This window comes from Pseudocercospora fijiensis (genome assembly GCF_000340215.1).
Source record: "Pseudocercospora fijiensis CIRAD86 unplaced genomic scaffold MYCFIscaffold_3, whole genome shotgun sequence".
Lineage (NCBI taxonomy): Eukaryota > Fungi > Ascomycota > Dothideomycetes > Mycosphaerellales > Mycosphaerellaceae > Pseudocercospora > Pseudocercospora fijiensis.
Genome location: NW_006921534.1, coordinates 5165408 through 5183358, shown reverse-complemented (window position 1 = coordinate 5183358; position 17951 = coordinate 5165408). Strand labels below are relative to the sequence as shown.

The window sequence follows — 17951 nt, the reverse complement described above, 5'->3', positions numbered from 1 at the left end:
CGGCTAATTTGTTTTACGGAAATTTGTATCTAGATACGAATAATAAACTTTAGTATAGATAGGTAATCGAGTAGAAATAGTAAGCGAGTCTAGACTCTCGAGACTGCTACCTAAACCGAGCCTAAGCCTAAGTGTGACCCGACATCTAATATTCCAGTAGGCGATTTAGCAGGCTTTATCCAGATAACCCAAAATTTGACGTAAGGTCGGGGTATGCTAGGGGTCCGGGCGGGGGGCCTCGGTTTTCCAAAGTTAGTTCTAGTCTGGCGAGCGAGCCTCAGTATACCGAGGGCTTTTGCAGAATCACTAAGCTCTCTCCCAGATGTTCTGCACGAACAGTCTTGACTGCTTGGATGCTAAAATGTCAACTTCAATTTCACTCTACTCAGAATTGCTACTTATCGGCGTTTTAGGACTGGCCACTGCCTTCTATCTCGCTTCTTGGGCCCGATCGTATCGGCGATTGTCACACATCCTGGACCACCAGGATGGGGTTTGACCGTTATGCCATGGGTGCTTGTGCACTTGAAGCCCGACATGATGGACCAATATTATCAGCTCAGCAAACGCTATGGCCCTTCGGTTCGGGTCGGTCCAAATACCGTCATCACTTGTGATGCCGATATCATTCGACTGTCTCCTCTCAGACCTCTAGCGGAAGGCACGAGAGCTAGCTTGCTAGCTGCTTCCGCAGTAGAGCCGGTTCTTGCCATATATAGTAGAACCTGGGGCATCCACGGAGCTTCTAAAAGGAGACAGTCATCCGAAAGATGTCTGCTGTGCAGTCACCATGTCGCAGGAGCATGAACTACTATGCAATGCGCCTGAACCCTGGAAAAGATCACTTGTTTTCGACAAGAAATGAAGTCGCGCATAATGACCTACGCAAAACAATGACGGCCCACTACTCCGGTAAGGAGAATTTGTCGCTGGAGAACGATGTCGATGAATCAATTCTTGAACTATGTCATTTAATCGACAACAAGTACTCTTCTACAGCCGGCAACATCAAACCAATGCATCTAGCGAGGAAGATCAGCTTCATGGTCTTGGACATCATCAGTAAAGTGGCCTTCGACGCCAAATTCTACGACCTTACGGACGACAGAGACAATCACGGACATATCGCCGAGATTGAGAATCTGCTTCCAAGTATCACCTGGATTGCCCCCGTAGCAGGGCTCGTCAAGTTTTTGACTGACATCGGTCTCTTGCAAATGGCCGCAAGATTTGCAGGTGGACGAGCGGGTGTCGAGAAGGTGAAGCGCATCGCTTAAGAACAAGTTGAGAAGCGATTTCAGCCTGACGGGCGCCCGAAAGACGAGATGAGGTCTGATATGTTGGGCAGCTTTATTCGTCATGGACTGTCTCATGAACGAGCGAAAGAAGAGGCTATCCTGAATCTGACTGCTGGCTCTGACACGACAGCGAGCACCATTCGTGCAACAATGCTGAATATCATGGCGTCGCCTCGACTTTATAGACTGCTGACAGCCGAGATTGACGATGCAGTCGCACGCGGAGCACTGCCTCCAGAAGGTAAAATCGTTTCCGCAAACCAGGCTCACGAGCTTCTTCCTCTCTTGCAGGCTACGATCAAGGAAGGCCTGCGTTGGTACCCTGCGGTGGCTGCTGAGCTGTCGAAGTTGACGCCTCCACAAGGTGACACGATATGCGGCTACTATGTCCCTGGAGGAACCAAGGTCGGAACTTCTATGAAGGTACTTTATCGTAACGAAGAGCTTTATGGTCCGGATGCGGAGGCCTTCCGACCGGAGAGATGGCTGCTCTCTTCTGAATCCAGAAGCCCTGGCACCTTGGAACCGTTCTGGGACACTCGTACATCCGCCATGACTTTGAACGCAAAAGGCTGCCTGGCTTTTCCCCCCAGAACTTGTTCCACACACGAATGGTTTTTTGACATCGCACGCCAGTGCAGCGATGATACATACATACACTCGTCAATATCGACGACCGACCGACCGCACACCTCGAATATTTCTGGTCTCCCGTCTTCGAACCCTCTAAAGTCTGTCGATTCCGATTTTTTTTTTCTTTTTCAAAAAACTTGGTACTTAAAGCCACTGCGTCCCCGATCTCCTCAGCCAGCTTAGGACAATCCAGATTCGCGACTTGGGGAACTTCGCACAACGCCGATCCAAAAAAAACCCCCCCAATCGAACGAGATCGCTACTGCGTTACCATTACCGCCGCCAGACACGAGTGTGCATGGACACACAGGCGAGAAGTGGTCTGCAGACTCTCCTCTTTCGACGAAGCGTTTCAGGTTGATGTTGATAGGGTTTCTCGTTGATGTTGAGCATGGGGAGTATGAGATGATGGAGATTTGAGCTGGGAAAGATGGGTGCGAAAAGTGGGTTGGAAGTGAGGAATTGACACGACGAGTTTGAACGGTGTATGATGGATGGAAAGGCTGGGTGGGTTTCGAGATTTGGTTTTTTTTTTTGTAATTTCCTTCACCTGGTTTGTTTATTGGTCCGTTCGATGGGAGGAAGTTTCTGATCAAGGTGACAGCGAGCATGAGAGTTGGAGAATGCTTCACACGTGCCTTCCATGGCAAGCACAATGAGCTTTCGAAAGGGCTATCTATCTAGAAAATGTAGCCAATTGAGTGCCTGTACAGCCATGAGCCATCGCGGCCGTTGGCTCTATCAGCAGCTTCCTTCGCGAGCCACTCCTGTTCATCGGCATCAATGATATCTTTATCAGTCCATAGATCAGCCTCGTGTGGCTTGACGCCGTGAGTCTTCTTGATGAACTTGTAACCGGCGATCATGATGAGGTAGAGCGGGATTCCGAGGTAGCCAGTCTGGATCACGGTCAGCAATAGATCAAACCCGAGATATGAAGGGTGGTGTACTCACGATAAAGTTCTTGTAGTCGAAGTTGCCGTAGCTGGATGGACTCGGCACAAAAACGGTGAAGTTCTTGGTCAAGGCGATAAGACAGCAGAATGCGAGAGCGACATAGCTTCCCCACAGGCCAAAGGGCGACTTGTATCGAAGCTGGCTGCTGTCGTCTGGAACACCTTGTGCGCGTCTGGCCTTGACGAAATAGATGTGCGAGACCAGAATGGAGATCCAGGTGAGGAGTCCGAAAATGGAGACCAGGTTGACGAAATAGCCAAAGACTGTCTTGGACGAGGTCGATACGTTCATGAAGGCGATGCAGCAGATCAGAGACGAGAGTCCGAGGGCGTAATATGGGACACCGCGTTTGTTGGTAATGGCCAGGAAGTCAGGAGCGTGGTTCTTCAAGGCCAAGCCGTGAAGGGTACGTGAGGCAATGTACAGGTCGGAGTTGGATGCGCTGAACACGAATATGAGAATGCAGCCGTTGATGAATCCCGGTAGGACGTCGATTCCGGCGAGCTTGATAGCAACCACGAAGGGCGAGGCTGCAGCAGAGGTCGACGATTTGGTGGCGAAGGCAAGCAGGTCGCTGTTGTATGGAACAGTCATGCCAAGAAGGATGACGGAGACGACGTAGAAGATGGCAATGCGCCAGAAGGTAAGCTTGATGGCGCGAGGGATGTTCTTGCGCGGGTTTTGTGCCTCTCCAACAGTCACGCCGACCAGCTCCGTTCCGAGATAGGCAAAAACTGCAGTGACCATGCTCTGCCAGACTGCCGTGAAGCGTCCAATATCGCCTTTGCCAACGTATTCCTTGAAAGCTCCTGGGTCGCTCCAGTATCTGAAGCCTCTGCGATCGCCATCGGCGCCTCCGAGGGCAATGACGAGCGAGAGAATGATCAGGCCGATGATGACCAGGACCTTGACGGATGAGAGCCAGAACTCGAGTTCTCCGAAGTACTTGATGCCGAGCACATTGATCGTTATGATGACTACCAGGAACACGGTAATCCAGACGCCGGGGTTGACCTTTTCTGCGGGCAGCCAATACTGTATGACAAGCGCTGCTGCGGTGAGTTGGTTGGGAGTGGTGATGATATATTTAAACCAGTATGTGTATCCGAGCGAGAAGCCTTGTCGATGTCAGCCAGGTGTGCACGAGTGGAAAAGATAGCCATGTCACTGACCCAGAGCAGGATCAACAAATCGAGAGGCATAGACAGCAAAGCCGCCAGCAGCAGGCAACCAGGTTGCCATTTCACCGAGAGCGGCCATGACGACGTATACCAGCATACCAACGAGAGTATACGAGATCAGGATCGACGCAGGGCCGGTTTTCGCGAGCGCCGATCCAGTGCCAATGATCAAACCAGTTCCGATGGCGCCTGGAAGGGTCACGCGCCCAATCAGCGAGTGTATCAGACATGGGGCTGGTCTCAAGGCACTGCCACTGCGTTCGTACCTCCGATTGCAATCATTGAAACCTGGCGCGCGGCGAGGCCTCTGTGCAAGCTGTGGTGAGCGTCGTTGGGATCACTGAGGACGCCGACGTCCGTGACGGGCGATTCGGCTCCATACTGCTGATACTCGTACGGCAGCTTCTCCTCGTGCGTCGTTCGTGCTTGATGCTCCGCCGATATGGAGGCTCGCTTCGGGCCGAACAGCGGCATCTTGTGAAGAACAACGAACGGCTCCTGGCAGCGGCACACTGATGATGATGATGATGATTCCCCAAATCCCAATGCTCTTGCGGCAAACAGGTCAGCGAGACGGCCGCATGTTTAAAGTGCAGCCGCTGGCCTGGCCAATGCCAAGCAGATCGCTTGGAGCACGCGATAGCCAAGCCCGCAGGTACTTACAGGGAAGGGAGCACAAGGCCGTGATCTGGAGCCCCAAAGCCGAATGCAACGCTCCCACGCTCGCCACTGGTTCACGACGATTCGAAGGTGGCTCGGCTGGCTTGGCTTGCCGCTGCGATTAGTATCTCGGATGACAAGAGGCCGCTCTTTACCGGTCGTTTGCCGCAGTGTATACCGTAAGTCATGGCGTACGATGGTGTGAAGGTGGAGTGCGGCCAACTGAACCTCACTCTTATTATCAAGTCTTATGGTGGCACAGCGCTGAGGCTTGGAAGGTCAAGAATGCGCTTGACTCACTCGCCTGCAGTCTTTGCATTCTGATCAAGCTCAGCAGACCAACCTGCTGGCGGCGCTGCTCTCAGAGCTGGCGGCCATCTGGGTACAACTCCACACCCGTTTTCGCCCGATCGCATCAAGTCTCACACCTGTGTACTGCAGTGCACTGCACGAGATATCGGGAAGCTCTCCCAGCCTCATGTCGTGCGCCAATGTCTCAGGCCGAAGTTGGCGCGACGGCGACTGAGGGGAGAACATAACGAGGCCAAGAAATCACCTCGGCTTTGCTCCTTTCCGCTTCGGCAAAGTGTAGAATATGTAGCGAGCGATATTCGACCTCATCTTCTTTTGAGAAAATGCAATCCCTCCTCTACCTACTTCCCAATCGCCCACCCAGCAAGCCTATTCAACAGCTCCTCCCCATACTCGGCTTGCACATCTCTCCCTCGCTCATCAATATTTCCAAGATAATGCGTAATATCTCTACCATCGAACTCGCGCGTGTCAAAGCCTACATTCGGAAATCAAGAGAGTCAGTCCCAAGGAACCCATCACGCAATCTTCCCAACATGAACTCACCATTTCCTAAAAACGCAAAAATATTCTCATCCCAATGCTCAATCTCGAAATCCTCGTACCTCGGCCTCTCCATCAAATGCAAGAAACTCAATCTACTACCGGGATATATAGCGGCTTGGCCATCGTGCTTCCCCTGCTTGAACCAACTCCGACAAGCACTCGTCCAAGCCGTCCTCTGCAAGAAGAGATCCGCATGCTGACGGAAATCTTTGCAAGGTGCCATTTTCGGAGTGAAAGATTTGATGTTTTCCACTTGGCCCTTCTCGATGACGTCGAACATGTATTGCGTCCAGCGTTCGATCAATGGCATGAAGCTGCCGTGTCCGAGAGGGCCGTAGGGACCGCAGAAGGAGAAGTGGTTGGGGAAGTGAGGGATTGCGACGCTGAGGTATGAAGTTACACCGTCGCTTGCGTTCCACAGATCACGGATGTCTTGGCCGTGTGCGCGGAAAGGGAAGCGGGGGAGCCATGAAGTGTCGAAACCTGTTGCGCAGATGACGACGTCGCATTCGTGGTGTTTGCCTTCCTGGTCGATAAAGCCGTTTTCTGTGAAGTGGCCAATTGCTTCGGTAAAGATCGTGGCGTTCGGGGCTACAAGTGCTTCGAGGTAGCCTGGGGCAGGTGTTGGTCTTCTGCAGCCAGGGTTGAAGGTTTTGGGTATAATCTTGTCGCAGAGACGCTTGTCATGATTCATCTTGCGAGCCATTTGATCGTAGGAGAATTCGCGGGCGGCTTTGGCTTCTTCTGAACCTTTGATTATGAATTTGAATCTCTGGTTCAATTCGTTCTCGATCTGTTTTCTGTATTCCATGTACTTCTTTGGGTTCTCTTCCAAGAACTTGCGTTGCTCTTCAGTATATTCGAAATTCGCTCCGTCTTCGCCTGCCCACGTCTGAGCAAAGCCAGCCGTGATCCAGATGGGGCTTCTGATCCAGTGGTATAGCTGCTTCACAATAGGCTGTATCTTTGCAACAATCTGTACTCCACTCGAGCCAGCTCCTACAACGGCGACTTTCTTGTCTTTCAGATCATATCCCTCTTCGTATGCCGCAGAATGCATTAGCTTGCCTTTGAAGTCTTTGATGCCAGGTATATCTGGCCATTTAAAATTGTTCAGCACACCTCCAGCATTGATGAAGTATTCAGCTTCGTCCTCGAACTCATCGCCAGTCTCCAGATTCTTGACCTTGAGCCTCCACTTGCCTTCAACATCATCCCATTCCACATGATTGATCTGATGCTTTAGCTTGATGAACTTGTACAGGCCGTACTTCTGGTAGAGATCTTGAATGTACTCCCAGATCTCGGGAGAGTAGGAGTAGAAATGCGACCATAGTTTTATTGCCCAGGAGAATTGGTAGTTGACGGAGGGAATGTCGCAAGCGCATCCAGGATAGCGATTCTCCAACCACGTTCCACCGACATCGTGATTCTTCTCGTAGACGGTGATGTCCACGTTCTGCAGCTGTTCTTCCGCCTTTTTCAAGAAATTTAGAGTCGAAGCACCGGCACCCATCAATATCACCTTCACTTTTCGTTTCGTTCCATATGGTTGTTCTCTGATTCTGTAACCGTATTCATCTACGTCGGGTATCAGTTCTCCATCGCGTTCGGCTGTCGGGTTGTTCTGGCTGATATCGTTGGTGTCGTTGTTCGCGTAGAGGCTAGCCGGCGCATCATGCTTCACTCCCATCGTGTTCAGAGGTCAACGAACAGGATAATCAGTACAGCAATAGTAGGAATATACAACTCACGCACTGCTACATCTTTATCTTGACCGTCTTACAAGCTGAACACGACCTCGGCCAGTGAGTGAGTGGGGTTGTGGATTTGACGTACGGCCTCGCGGAGTAGCGTAGACAGAAGGCCGTGGCTGGATGCGCTGTACTCATCACTCTGCCGTGACTGTGTCTGTGACGACGGGCAGGCGTAACGACGTCTCGTCATGGTGCAGCCTTGCCTTGCGTCTTGCTCTGGTGTGTTGAGCTGAACGCGAAGAGTCCGGCACTGACTGCTGGCCTCCGAAGCCGACGAGGCTGACGCCCACGCCCACGCCCACGCCCACGCCCACCCTCACCCTCACACATCAGTGCTATCCGACCGCAAGTCGAGCCATGCGCGCCCGCCTTCTCGTCCTCCCACACGCGTGCCTCGAATAAGCCGACAACTCACACACTCCCGCGACATACACGGCGGCCACGACTTTGCCAGGCGGCCTCTGCAGAGCCCAATGTGGACAGCGCAAAGCACCCAGACCCAGCCTGGAGCTGCCTTACTCGACGAGCCCTGCGGACCGACCTAGCAATACGAACCGATACCGCATCTTCCTCGATCGCATCATCTCGTTGTAGACTGCGCGCAACATGTCGTACTATCAAGGCCGAGGTCACGGCCAGCAACAGCCGCAACAACCTCCATACCAATATCAGCACCCGAACCAGCCGCATCAGTATCAACAGCCTGGTCCGAATGGTACTCACGACGGCCAGTACGGACAGCAAGCTGCAGTGCAGCAGCAGACTCAATACGCGTATGCCGAGCAAACGACCTATGGTCAATACCAAGGAGGAGGACCAGTACAGCAGCCCACGAATCAATATGCATATCGAGAAGATTACCACTCGCCAAGGAGTACATCTTTTGGACAAAGCTATGGACAAGAGCAGCAGTATGGACAATACAATCCTCAGACATATTCGCAGCCGGCCCAGCCGCCGCCACCGCCGCAGCAGCAACAGCAACAGCAGAGCTACAATCCCGCGGCCTATGCGACTTTCAGTCAGCATAGTCCCAACCTCCAGCAGGGCCAATACTCTCAGAGCTATAACCCGGGGACATATCTCGACACGCAATTGCATAGCACCAGTGGTCCTGTAGATCCATATGGGTATGCGCCATCACCTGGCGCATACCCAACTTCTGGCCAATCTCCCTCACAAAATCAATCACCCTTCACCCAGCCTCCTAGCGCATCAATGTTCAGTCCAACCACGCAGTCACCTTATAGTTCGCAGCCTTATGGCTACTCACAAAGCTCTCCTCCTCCACCTCAGCACACTACATATCCAAGCTATGGCTCGGGCTATCAAACACAGGCCTCTGCGGGCGCTCCTCCGCCTGTACCGCCTCGATCAGATTCACAGAGCGTGCCTTGTCCAACTGGTCTGCCGTACCGTCCTCATCCTGGCTCCGTGGGCGCGCCTGCTCAACCTCCGATACCGACCTCGATGCCTGGATCACGTCCGGATGATCACTGGTTGCCCTCGTCACCGACACATGGAAACTATGAAGGTCAGCCCTCGGTATCGCCACAATACCCTGCTGACGCAAGACCGTCACCGCCGAGCTCATCTCCGGGCCCTACACCACCAGCACATGGGATTTCGAGGACAAACACGTTGGGTAGACCGCTTCCTCCGGACCCGCCAGGCTTTGAATCGGACTACTTCCAAAATCATCCTCCCTCTCGCGCGGCAACTGGCTTCAGCAGTCAAGCTAACGAGTATCAAGAGCAAGACGACTTGTTTGACGAGGTCGAGAATGCCGTGATGAATGCCGGACGTGCCTCAGCAACCGAAAGAAGTCCCTCGATCTCGATAAGCCAAGCACCGTTCCAGCCTCCTAGCCACTCTACATCTCTAAGCTCGCGGCAGGATAGTCGGGCATCACGTAATGGCACTGTGAATGGACACTTATCACCTATTGCGCCGCAGCATGTCGCGCACGAAGCGCAATATAGCAGTGACAGTGATATGGAGGCGGCCCAGGGCCTTGCGATGATGAGACGAGATGAGGAAGATGATCGGAGACTACAGAGTGGACCAAATCAATCACGCTTTAATGGCCTTGGCTCTCCACAGACTAACAGACATCGAAACGAAGCCAGTGACAGCGACGATTATGGCGGTGTAGACGTGAGCTCTTTCGGGGGCGGCTACGATGTACAAATGACATACGGTGGTGATCCAAGTCAACTGGCGGCTGGCGGCGAATTGAATCATGAATCGCTCAGCCAGACTGTTTCCAGCCAGCACAGCTCAATGCGCCGATCTCACGCTTCTCAGTCAAGTCGCGGCGAATTTGACTACCGCTCCGACTCCTTACGATACCCATTGTTTAATCCTGCGGCTCGCGTGGAAGTTGGCGGCACTGGTGGCCTCTCAGAGCCTACAGCAGACGGACGACGGCAGAGCTATGACGAAGGCGATGAGTACACTTTCATGGAAGGGCAGCTACCGGATCGTTTCCCCGATGAGCCTCCAGACATTTTCTTCAACCAGGCTAGTACTTCGTATCCGCCGCGACCATTACCAGCTGTGCCTTATCCGGAAAATGGTAGTCTCCCGTCACTGGTGACTGAAGCAAAGGCATTGCCACCTCTTCCAGGTCAGGCTCCATATGCCCCGGATGCATATGCAGGAGCTTCACAAAGTCAGTATGTCCCGCGCTCAACCTCTTTGGTGAGCCATAGTACTACTCCGCAGGTCGTGCAACCTCTGCGGTCCAAAACGGACGCAGAAGAGAGACGACTTCGAGCACAGCAGACGCGGAGCTCTATGTACTCTACCGCTGAGACCACTCCAGCTAGTGCGAGTATGATTGTTGACCTGCCGACCATCGGCGCGAAACGATTTAATGCATCAAAACTTGGTGCAAACGAGTTCAAGAAGTGCGAAGAGCCGTGGGCTCTAACGTCGTTGTTCAAATGGCTGCTGCAGGTAACGACTCCGGAGCAGACCACCGAGCTGAAAGAAGCGGATGTGAAAGAGGCTCTCGTCAGCCTTTTCACCAGCAAGGTACCGACCATGAATATTGCGGATGCAGAAGGCCTCAGTGATCGAGTAGTGCAAGACCTGCACGATGCCAATGTTCTGATTACTACTGAGGAGTGGGTGAAGCTCGTGCCCGGTCCGATATCTGGCGTCATATTCCAGCTAACGCAGTCCGGTTGTTACTCGCCGACAGTCCACGAGCATCTGACACCAACGATGCGATGCTACTCACATCATTGTCAGAGAACACTGAAAAAGGTCAACTTGGCCACAGCACCCGTGCGCACGACAGAAAGCTGGTCAGAGTTCTACAAACTCAAAAAGGAAGATCTGGAAGGGCGCGATCGAAAAGAGGTCGAGAAGCAAAACGTTTTACACGAGATTGTTCAGACCGAAGAGACCTACATGTCCCACCTCGAAGTGCTTCGGGTGCTGTATAGGGATCAATTGATGCGAATAGAGCCGTCCATTGTAACTCCAAATCGAAAAGATAAGTTCATTCGGGACGTCTTTGGTCGCGTCGACAGCTTGAAGATGGCGAACGAAGAACACTTACTGCCTCAACTCAAGTATAGGCAGCACGAACAAGGACCATGGATCACAGGCTTCAGCGACATCTTCCGTCAGTGGATACGAAAGGCTAGAACAGCCTACGTGGACTATGCGACTGAGTTCCCCAGAGCAGACCACCTGGTGCGCACAGAAATGGAGAGAAACATCGAGTTCAGGAACTTCGCAGAGCGTTGCAGAAACGATAAGAGGTCTAACAGACTTTCTCTCGACAGCTTCCTCAAGGCTCCAATCTCAAGATTGCAAAGATATACTCTGCTGTTAAGTACAGTTTTGAGAGCCATGAGAGAAGAAAGCCAAGAGAAGGTCAATTTGCAGATCGCGCTCGCCGAAGTGAGAGCTGTTGCACTAGAATGCGATGCGAGAGTGGCAGACATGCAACGGAAGATCGACCTGGCTGACCTCAGCACAAAGCTTGTGCTGCGACCAGGAATGCAAAAAGAAGTCGAACTCAATCTCGACCATTTTGGTCGCCAACTGATACATCGCGGCGACTTGCAACGTATGGGAAGCAGCAGATTCAATTGGCTTGACTGCCACGCCTTGCTTTTCGACCACTATCTCATTCTTGCGAAGACCGTCGCGCAACAAGTGGGCGATGGCAAGAGCAAGATCGACAGATACGATGTCTCCAGACTACCTATTCCGATGGATCTGCTTGTCCTGGAGAGTGCCAATGATCCACCTGTCCAGAAGTCGAGCTATGTTAAGGGCATCGCTTCAGTGCGAGACGTGACTGGCCGCACAGGCACACCGAATGATCCTGCAGCGCTCGGCAGAATGGGCACAACTACTTCGACGTCTCCTGGAGGCTTACAGCATACCAACACTGCGCAGTCCATGAGCTCGCTGCATACCGTGAGTTCGATCAATGAGAAGGATTCCGATAGGATTCTATACCCATTCAGGGTTAAGCATCTTGGTCGGGATGACTACACCCTGTTTGCACCTACCGAACAGGCGCGAGGAGACTGGTGCCAGAAGATCCTCGAAGCCAAGACGAAGCATGCAAAGGCACTTTTTGCGCAGAACGCTGAGCCGTTTAAGATGCGGGTCATGGCTGATTCTGCCTTTGTGCTCGATGCCTATGGTGGCAACGGTAGAGGTGTCACTATCAAAGGAACGCCTCTCGATCGAGCGATCAACGAAGTCGAGCACAAGTTCAAAGATACAGGCCGACCAGGACCAATTTGCAGAGCTCGTGTGAATTGTGCTACAAGCTTTACCACTCCTCTGGGTGCACAGTTGGTCGCCGTAGGCACGGATTACGGTGTCTATGTCAGCGAGCTGGACAACCCTCGCGGTTGGAACAAGGTATGTAGAGTGGACATGATCGGAAAAGACGACGCTGACCATTTTCACAGGCTATCAACATGTCTCGCGTGACACAAGTGGCAGTCCTGGAAGAGTTCAATCTCTTCCTGCTCATATCTGATAAGTCGCTCATTGCGTATCACCTGGATGTCATTCTTCCCAACGAACGAAACGGTCCCACACCTGCGAACGACTCCGCTCGCAAAGCACCGCAGAAGCTCTCAGGTAGTCGAGATGTCGGCTTCTTCTGCACAGGCAAGATGAAAGATCGAACACTGGTGTTCTACAAGAAACGCGAGAACCTTAATTCCGTATTCAAGGTGCTGGAGCCGGTGTATCAAAAATCGAGTGAGAAGAAACGAGGCATGTTCAAGCGCGGGACGACCGAGTTCTTCCGAGAGTACGACGAGTTCTACATCCCAGCCGAATGTACTGGCATGAACTTGTTCCATTCAAGTCTGGCTGTCAGTACGGCAAGAGGCTTCGAAGTCCTCACGCTTGACAAGAAACAGCCGTGGTCAGTGCCTGACCTCAACGCCGAGCATGTGCAGAACATCGCACAACATATCAAGGACCAACGCGCATTGCGCATGCTGCGACTAAGCGACCAGGAATTTTTGCTTTGCTACGCGAACTGTGCTGTCTACATCAACAAGCACGGCGATGTCTCACGATCGGTCATCATGCGTTTCGTCGGCAATGCGCAAAATGCAGCGCTGTTCGGACCGTATCTTGTCCTCTTCGACAACGACTTTGTAGAGATTCGGAATGCACAGAACGGAAGGCTGAAACAGATCATTGCTGGCAGAGAAGTGAAATGCCTTGACGACGGAACGAATTGGAGCGCCAATGCGCCTGCTGGGGCAAATTCGGTGCCTGGCGTAAACGGGAAAGCAGCGGGCACCACTCCAAACAGGACATTGAAGTTGGTGATGCAGCATCCTGAAATGGAGAAGACTCAGATCGTGGTTGAGCTCCTTCTCAATGAGAAGGTGCAGGAACGAGAAGAGACTTCGAGAACGCATGCGCACGCATGAGGAAAAGATGAATGGGAGGGCATGAAGGAGAATGTGTTGTTGTTTTTATGGGAACCCCCTTTTGTATTCGCGAGATACCACTGAGCTACTACATATGGCGTTTCTATGTTGAGGGGGATTAGGTATAAATTCTATAGCACGCCATCAGATGATGTGGCGGGACTTGTCTTGGGAGAGAGTAAGGGCAAAATTATGAATGTTCAGATGGAATGTGATGAAGATGTCGGCTTTGGTGATCGCGACCCTTTTCACTGCTCTTCACGTATTGCTGAATGGCCGCTGCTCCGAAAAGCTCGGTGGCAGTTCTGTGGTGCCCACGCTCAGATCCCCCCATGTTGGCTGCTGGGGGCAGCTCACACTGCATGCTGACATCACTCACTCACCTCCACTTCACGTGCCGGAGCTCTCGTCTAAGCTCTTTAAGAAGGTACCATCACGACTCACGAGGCCAATGGCCTCCTCCTTGATAAGCTTTTCGACTTTAGATCGCTCTTGCTCTTGCACACAAGTCACTTCTTAGTTCTTGCTTCAACCCAGAAAGCCGTACTGCTAATCTCTGTTCTTGAACGCTACCCTGCCTAGCGACATCCTTCTTCTCCTAGTAATCAACAATGACCGCCGTCCACCGCGTCCTTCACATCCCCGAGCTCCTCGAACTCATCCTCCTCAACCTCGGCACAAAAGACCTCCTCCTCAGCCAAAGAACAACCCGAGCATTTCAAACCACAATCCAAGGTTCCGTGCGCTTGCGGCGCAAACTCTTTCTCGAACCAGACTGGGACCTTGAAGGCAGACTTTTCGATGCTTGTGCACCTATCAATCGACCTGGAAGGAAACCTGAGAATAATCGTTTACTGCTTAGAGCGTTTCCCGGATGTTATCCGACGATTACATTGGTGATTGTTTCGGATGGGAGCTCACAACAGGCAACGTTTGCGACGAGAGGGGCCCAGGAGTCTTGGAGTTGGGATGTTTGTATTTCTTTTCCAGCGGATGGGAAACCGAATGTTTCGCCTTGCGTTTCGTATCCGAAAGCTTCTTGGAGAAAGATGTACCTGTCACAACCTCCTTGTACCAGCCTGTACCTTGTGAGGAGATGGCAGAGAAGTCTGAGACCAGCGGTTGTAAGATATGAGGGGATTACAATGGGGGACTTCTTTGATGAGGCGACGAGACCTGAACCTACCGGACCGGAAGATAGGAAGTGGCATACCAGCTATATTTCCTCGGATCGAGACTGGCATTTTGAAGGAAATATTCGGCGTAATTCTGTTGAGTAGGATCCGCCTGTTGCGCTGCACAAGATATTTGGAATCCGCACCGGAACTGTGGCTTACAAAGAAGCTCGCAGGTCGAGAGCTAGCAGTGGGAGGACGAGGAGATGCGATATGCTCAAAGAGTATGCGTATTCGAGGACGCTGTGCAATGGCGCCATCTCTGCCTTCTCGGACTCGTGGGATCCTGGAAACGTGGTAGAGTCTGAAGCCTTGGTGGTGTCGAGAGGATGGGCAGCTCATGACGATCGATGGCTGATGCGTGATTAGTGGCTCATTTCTCGGCGTTGGGTGGCCTTCTTTCTCGGCGGACAGTCCACAACTCTGGAGGAGAGTTGAGCGAGAGATATATGATGTGATGATCCGGCAGTGGAGGCGCAAGCGCGGGTGGGAGTATCTCCAGGAATCTTTGATGGCCTGAGCAGAGAGCCATGAGATGCGAGCGCCGTGCTGGACTTAATATAGATAGGCGCACCTCAGGCATTCCATTCGTATCAAGTGCAGCCTTCAACTCATCGAACAAGCTGCTTGTAGCTGCCGCGTCTGCCACTGAGATATCGCTCGCAACTGATTTGTTGCAAGCGGACACGAAACCGTTTCTCGTGTATTCGTTCATCTCCCACAGCTCACTTCTTCCTCAAATCTTCACTGCCATCATTTCTCGTGAAAACCTCGTATTCGTCTCCTTCCTCCATCTTCTTCTTCTCGGCTGTCTGATAGCTGCCTTTCCCAGCATACAGCATCGTGCTCTTGCCTTCGCCCTCAAGCTCCACACTCGTCGAGATGGGCCTGTTGCCTCGGAATCGTTTTCGCATATCGATCAGTCCTCGTTTGCATTGGCCGTATCCGTGCTTGAGCTGCTGACATTGCGTTGGCAGTGTGTCGACGAGCGGAGGTCTGAGACAGTCGGCGGGCGTATTTCGATGGATTAGCACGCAATCGCTTTGCTGGAGACATTGCGCAAGGGCATTGCCTGATATGAGATGTTAGGATGTGTTCTGGAGGCTTTGCGAGAGGAGTGGCGTACGGATGTCTGTGCAAGAAGATGGCATCGTGACAGCTTCTTCCCACTACCTGGATGATAACGACGCGGTTGATGCTTCGATCCTGTGACTTTCTTCGATGAGTTGGCGCTCAGATGAATAGTGTGTCCAACAAAGCTTCCAGCATCGGAGGCCCTGCATCGGCTGTCGGCAGACACTTCATGTGACAATGACGGAATGCAGGCAGATCATTTGCTTCCTACATCCTCACCGCTGCTCAACACGATCCATCTTAAAGACTACGTGCCTGGCGATGTGTCGACCTTCTTCATATCGTAAGACTTGCTCCCAATAACATCCAATATCGTCCTGAAAAGGCGACCATGGCACCCATACCCTTTATCGGGCGGCTATATCCCTACGAATACTTTGCCCTGGTCGCGTCTTTCCTCATAGCTTTCCTGGAGCTCATCGTACGCACTATAACACTCCTCCTACCGACGCCGATCATTCGCATATTCTATCGCCTGTCTCGAAATGCCTTCAATAGCCTCTCTTCGCCGTACTCCCGACGCGCCAGGAACCGGAGAAAGAATGTCTCGAGTCCGCTAGCTCAAGCCCACGATTTTGTGGAACTTTGCGAACAATATGGCTATTTGGCAGAGGAACATGTCGTGCAGACGAAAGATGGCTTCCTGCTGGGCGTGCATCGTCTGGCTTGGCGACGGGGCGAGGAGGACCAGCGAGTGAACAATGGACCTGGCAGCATTCAGAAAAAGGTCGTCTACCTGCACCACGGCTTGATGATGAACAGCGAGGTCTGGGTCTGTATCACTGAGAAGGAGCGATGTCTGCCATTCTTGCTTGTTGAACAAGGCTACGATGTCTGGCTTGGCAACAATCGAGGAAACAAATACAGCAAGAAGAGCTTGCATCATGGGCCAACAGATACACAGTTCTGGAACTTTAGTATGGATCAATTCGCCTTCCACGACATCCCGGATAGCATCAACTATATCTTGAGTGCTACTCATCAGCCAAGCCTGTCATATATTGGCTTCAGCCAGGGCACCGCTCAAGCTTTCGCGACACTTTCAATCCATCCAGCATTGAACTCGAAGGTGGACGTTTTCGTTGCGCTTGCACCTGCTATGGCTCCTCCAGGCATTGCGTCTGGTGTTGTAAGCTCTCTGGTCAAATCGAATCCTCAAGTCCTCTACCTTCTATTTGGAAGACGAGCCATCCTCGGTAGCACCACCATGTGGCAAGCTCTTCTTTATCCGGGCATCTTCACCTGGGTTATTGACAAGAGCCTGGCCTTCCTCTTTGGTTGGAAGATGGCGAACATCGCTCCGCATCAAAAGCTTGCCGCCTATCCGCATCTTTACTCCTTCACAAGCACCAAGAGTGTGGTCCACTGGTTTCAGATTATCAGAAATGGTACTTTCCAGATGTTTGATGATGAAATCACCAGTCCGACCAGCTTCAGCACTGGAAGCAAGTATTACAAGGTCGCCAAGTTTCCCACGAGAAATATCAAGACACCAATTGTGCTTGTCTATGGAGGAAGCGACAGTCTGGTTGACATCAATGTCATGTTGAAGGAGCTTCCAAGACATACTGTCGCTAAATGCGTGCCAAAGTACGAACATCTCGATCTGCTCTGGGCAAGCGATGTTGATACTCTTGTATTTCCCCATGTGCTTGAGGCTCTGGAAAGTTACGCGCTACCATCAGATACTAAAGGCCAAGCTCTAGGTTGGCAAACACGAACTCGGCCAAGCATTTTCGATACGACGGGACTGACACCCAATGGCTCAGCGCCGCCTGGCTACTCAGAGGACGAATCTGCTCGCAACCATAGCATGCCTCACACTCCAGCATTTGAGCGACCGTCCACTGCGGAAGAGCAAATGGATGAGAGTGACGACGACGATTCCGCTGATGACAGTCCTTCAAGTCCCGATGGACCGGTAGCATTCACACCCAGCGCATTCGCCTACTCTTCTCGTCCGCCAATCTCTGATGCTCGTTCTGCAAACATTTCAATATCCAATCCAGCTGTACGTTCTGCCTCTCGCTCTTCGCATACCACGTTGACCTTACACGAGCCTAGGACGCGTCAAGCGCCGGCGTCTAATGCGGGTGCATCACGACAGCGAACAGCGACGGCCACAACAGAACAGTCGAACCAACAGGATGAGAACACGATATATTCTGATAATTTGCAGAATTCGCCAGAAAGTGCTTGTATCAGTGCGAGCACAGATACCGATCGAACAGTCGTCAGAAGCAGACCAGAAGGGTGGTGGTCATCAACGAGCTCATCTATGGTCAGCTTGGTAGAGCCGGAATCACCAATTGTACCACAGCGGCATCCTGCAAGACAGCGCTGATCAGTAGTGACAGAAGAC

The 17951-nt window shown here is 52.1% G+C and overlaps 7 protein-coding genes across 7 annotated transcripts; 4 read left to right on the top strand and 3 right to left on the bottom strand.

The window, feature by feature from the left end:
- Positions 1-540: 540 nt before the first annotated feature.
- On the top strand, positions 541-2114 carry MYCFIDRAFT_41391 (uncharacterized protein; the record flags this gene model as incomplete). The annotated part of the gene is made up of 3 exons (XM_007926008.1): positions 541-613; positions 760-1259; positions 1290-2114. The coding sequence occupies 3 exons, from the start codon at positions 541-543 to the stop codon at positions 2112-2114; spliced, it is 1398 nt and encodes a 465-aa protein (XP_007924199.1).
- A 442-nt stretch (positions 2115-2556) lies between these two features.
- Positions 2557-4136, bottom strand: MYCFIDRAFT_211009 (uncharacterized protein). The gene is made up of 3 exons (XM_007927266.1): positions 4061-4136; positions 2886-4006; positions 2557-2830 (listed from the first exon to the last, which is right to left on the bottom strand). The coding sequence occupies exons 1-3, from the start codon at positions 4128-4130 to the stop codon at positions 2612-2614; spliced, it is 1410 nt and encodes a 469-aa protein (XP_007925457.1). The 5' UTR covers positions 4131-4136; the 3' UTR covers positions 2557-2611.
- Positions 4137-5378: 1242 nt separating this feature from the next.
- Positions 5379-7280, bottom strand: MYCFIDRAFT_153069 (uncharacterized protein; the record flags this gene model as incomplete). The annotated part of the gene is made up of 1 exon (XM_007927265.1): positions 5379-7280. One exon carries the CDS (start codon positions 7278-7280, stop codon positions 5520-5522), a length of 1761 nt encoding a protein of 586 aa, XP_007925456.1. The 3' UTR covers positions 5379-5519.
- Positions 7281-8241: 961 nt separating this feature from the next.
- Positions 8242-13244, top strand: MYCFIDRAFT_104234 (uncharacterized protein; the record flags this gene model as incomplete). The annotated part of the gene is made up of 3 exons (XM_007927264.1): positions 8242-8740; positions 8960-12243; positions 12294-13244. Coding segments are annotated over 3 exons (4734 nt in total), but the record flags the coding sequence as incomplete, so codon positions are not given.
- Positions 13245-13891: 647 nt separating this feature from the next.
- On the top strand, positions 13892-14824 carry MYCFIDRAFT_82975 (uncharacterized protein; the record flags this gene model as incomplete). Its single annotated transcript, XM_007926173.1, has 2 exons — positions 13892-14020; positions 14561-14824. The coding sequence occupies 2 exons, from the start codon at positions 13892-13894 to the stop codon at positions 14822-14824; spliced, it is 393 nt and encodes a 130-aa protein (XP_007924364.1).
- Positions 14825-15180: 356 nt separating this feature from the next.
- On the bottom strand, positions 15181-15606 carry MYCFIDRAFT_42050 (uncharacterized protein; the record flags this gene model as incomplete). Its single annotated transcript, XM_007926053.1, has 2 exons — positions 15181-15527; positions 15582-15606. 2 exons carry the CDS (start codon positions 15604-15606, stop codon positions 15181-15183), a joined length of 372 nt encoding a protein of 123 aa, XP_007924244.1.
- Positions 15607-15920: 314 nt separating this feature from the next.
- Positions 15921-17933, top strand: MYCFIDRAFT_41843 (uncharacterized protein; the record flags this gene model as incomplete). Its single annotated transcript, XM_007926035.1, has 2 exons — positions 15921-17722; positions 17834-17933. The coding sequence occupies 2 exons, from the start codon at positions 15921-15923 to the stop codon at positions 17931-17933; spliced, it is 1902 nt and encodes a 633-aa protein (XP_007924226.1).
- Between the last annotated feature and the right edge of the window lie 18 nt (positions 17934-17951).

Coding starts and splice junctions, on each gene's coding strand:
- MYCFIDRAFT_211009 (XM_007927266.1), bottom strand. CDS start 4,130: ATGGCAACCTGGTTGCCTGCTGCTGGCGGCTTTGCTGTCTATGCCTCT. Junction 4,007..4,060: donor ATTTGTTGATCCTGCTCTGG/GTCAGTGACATG, acceptor GACATCGACAAG/GCTTCTCGCTCGGATACACA. Junction 2,831..2,885: donor TCGACTACAAGAACTTTATC/GTGAGTACACCA, acceptor ACCGTGATCCAG/ACTGGCTACCTCGGAATCCC.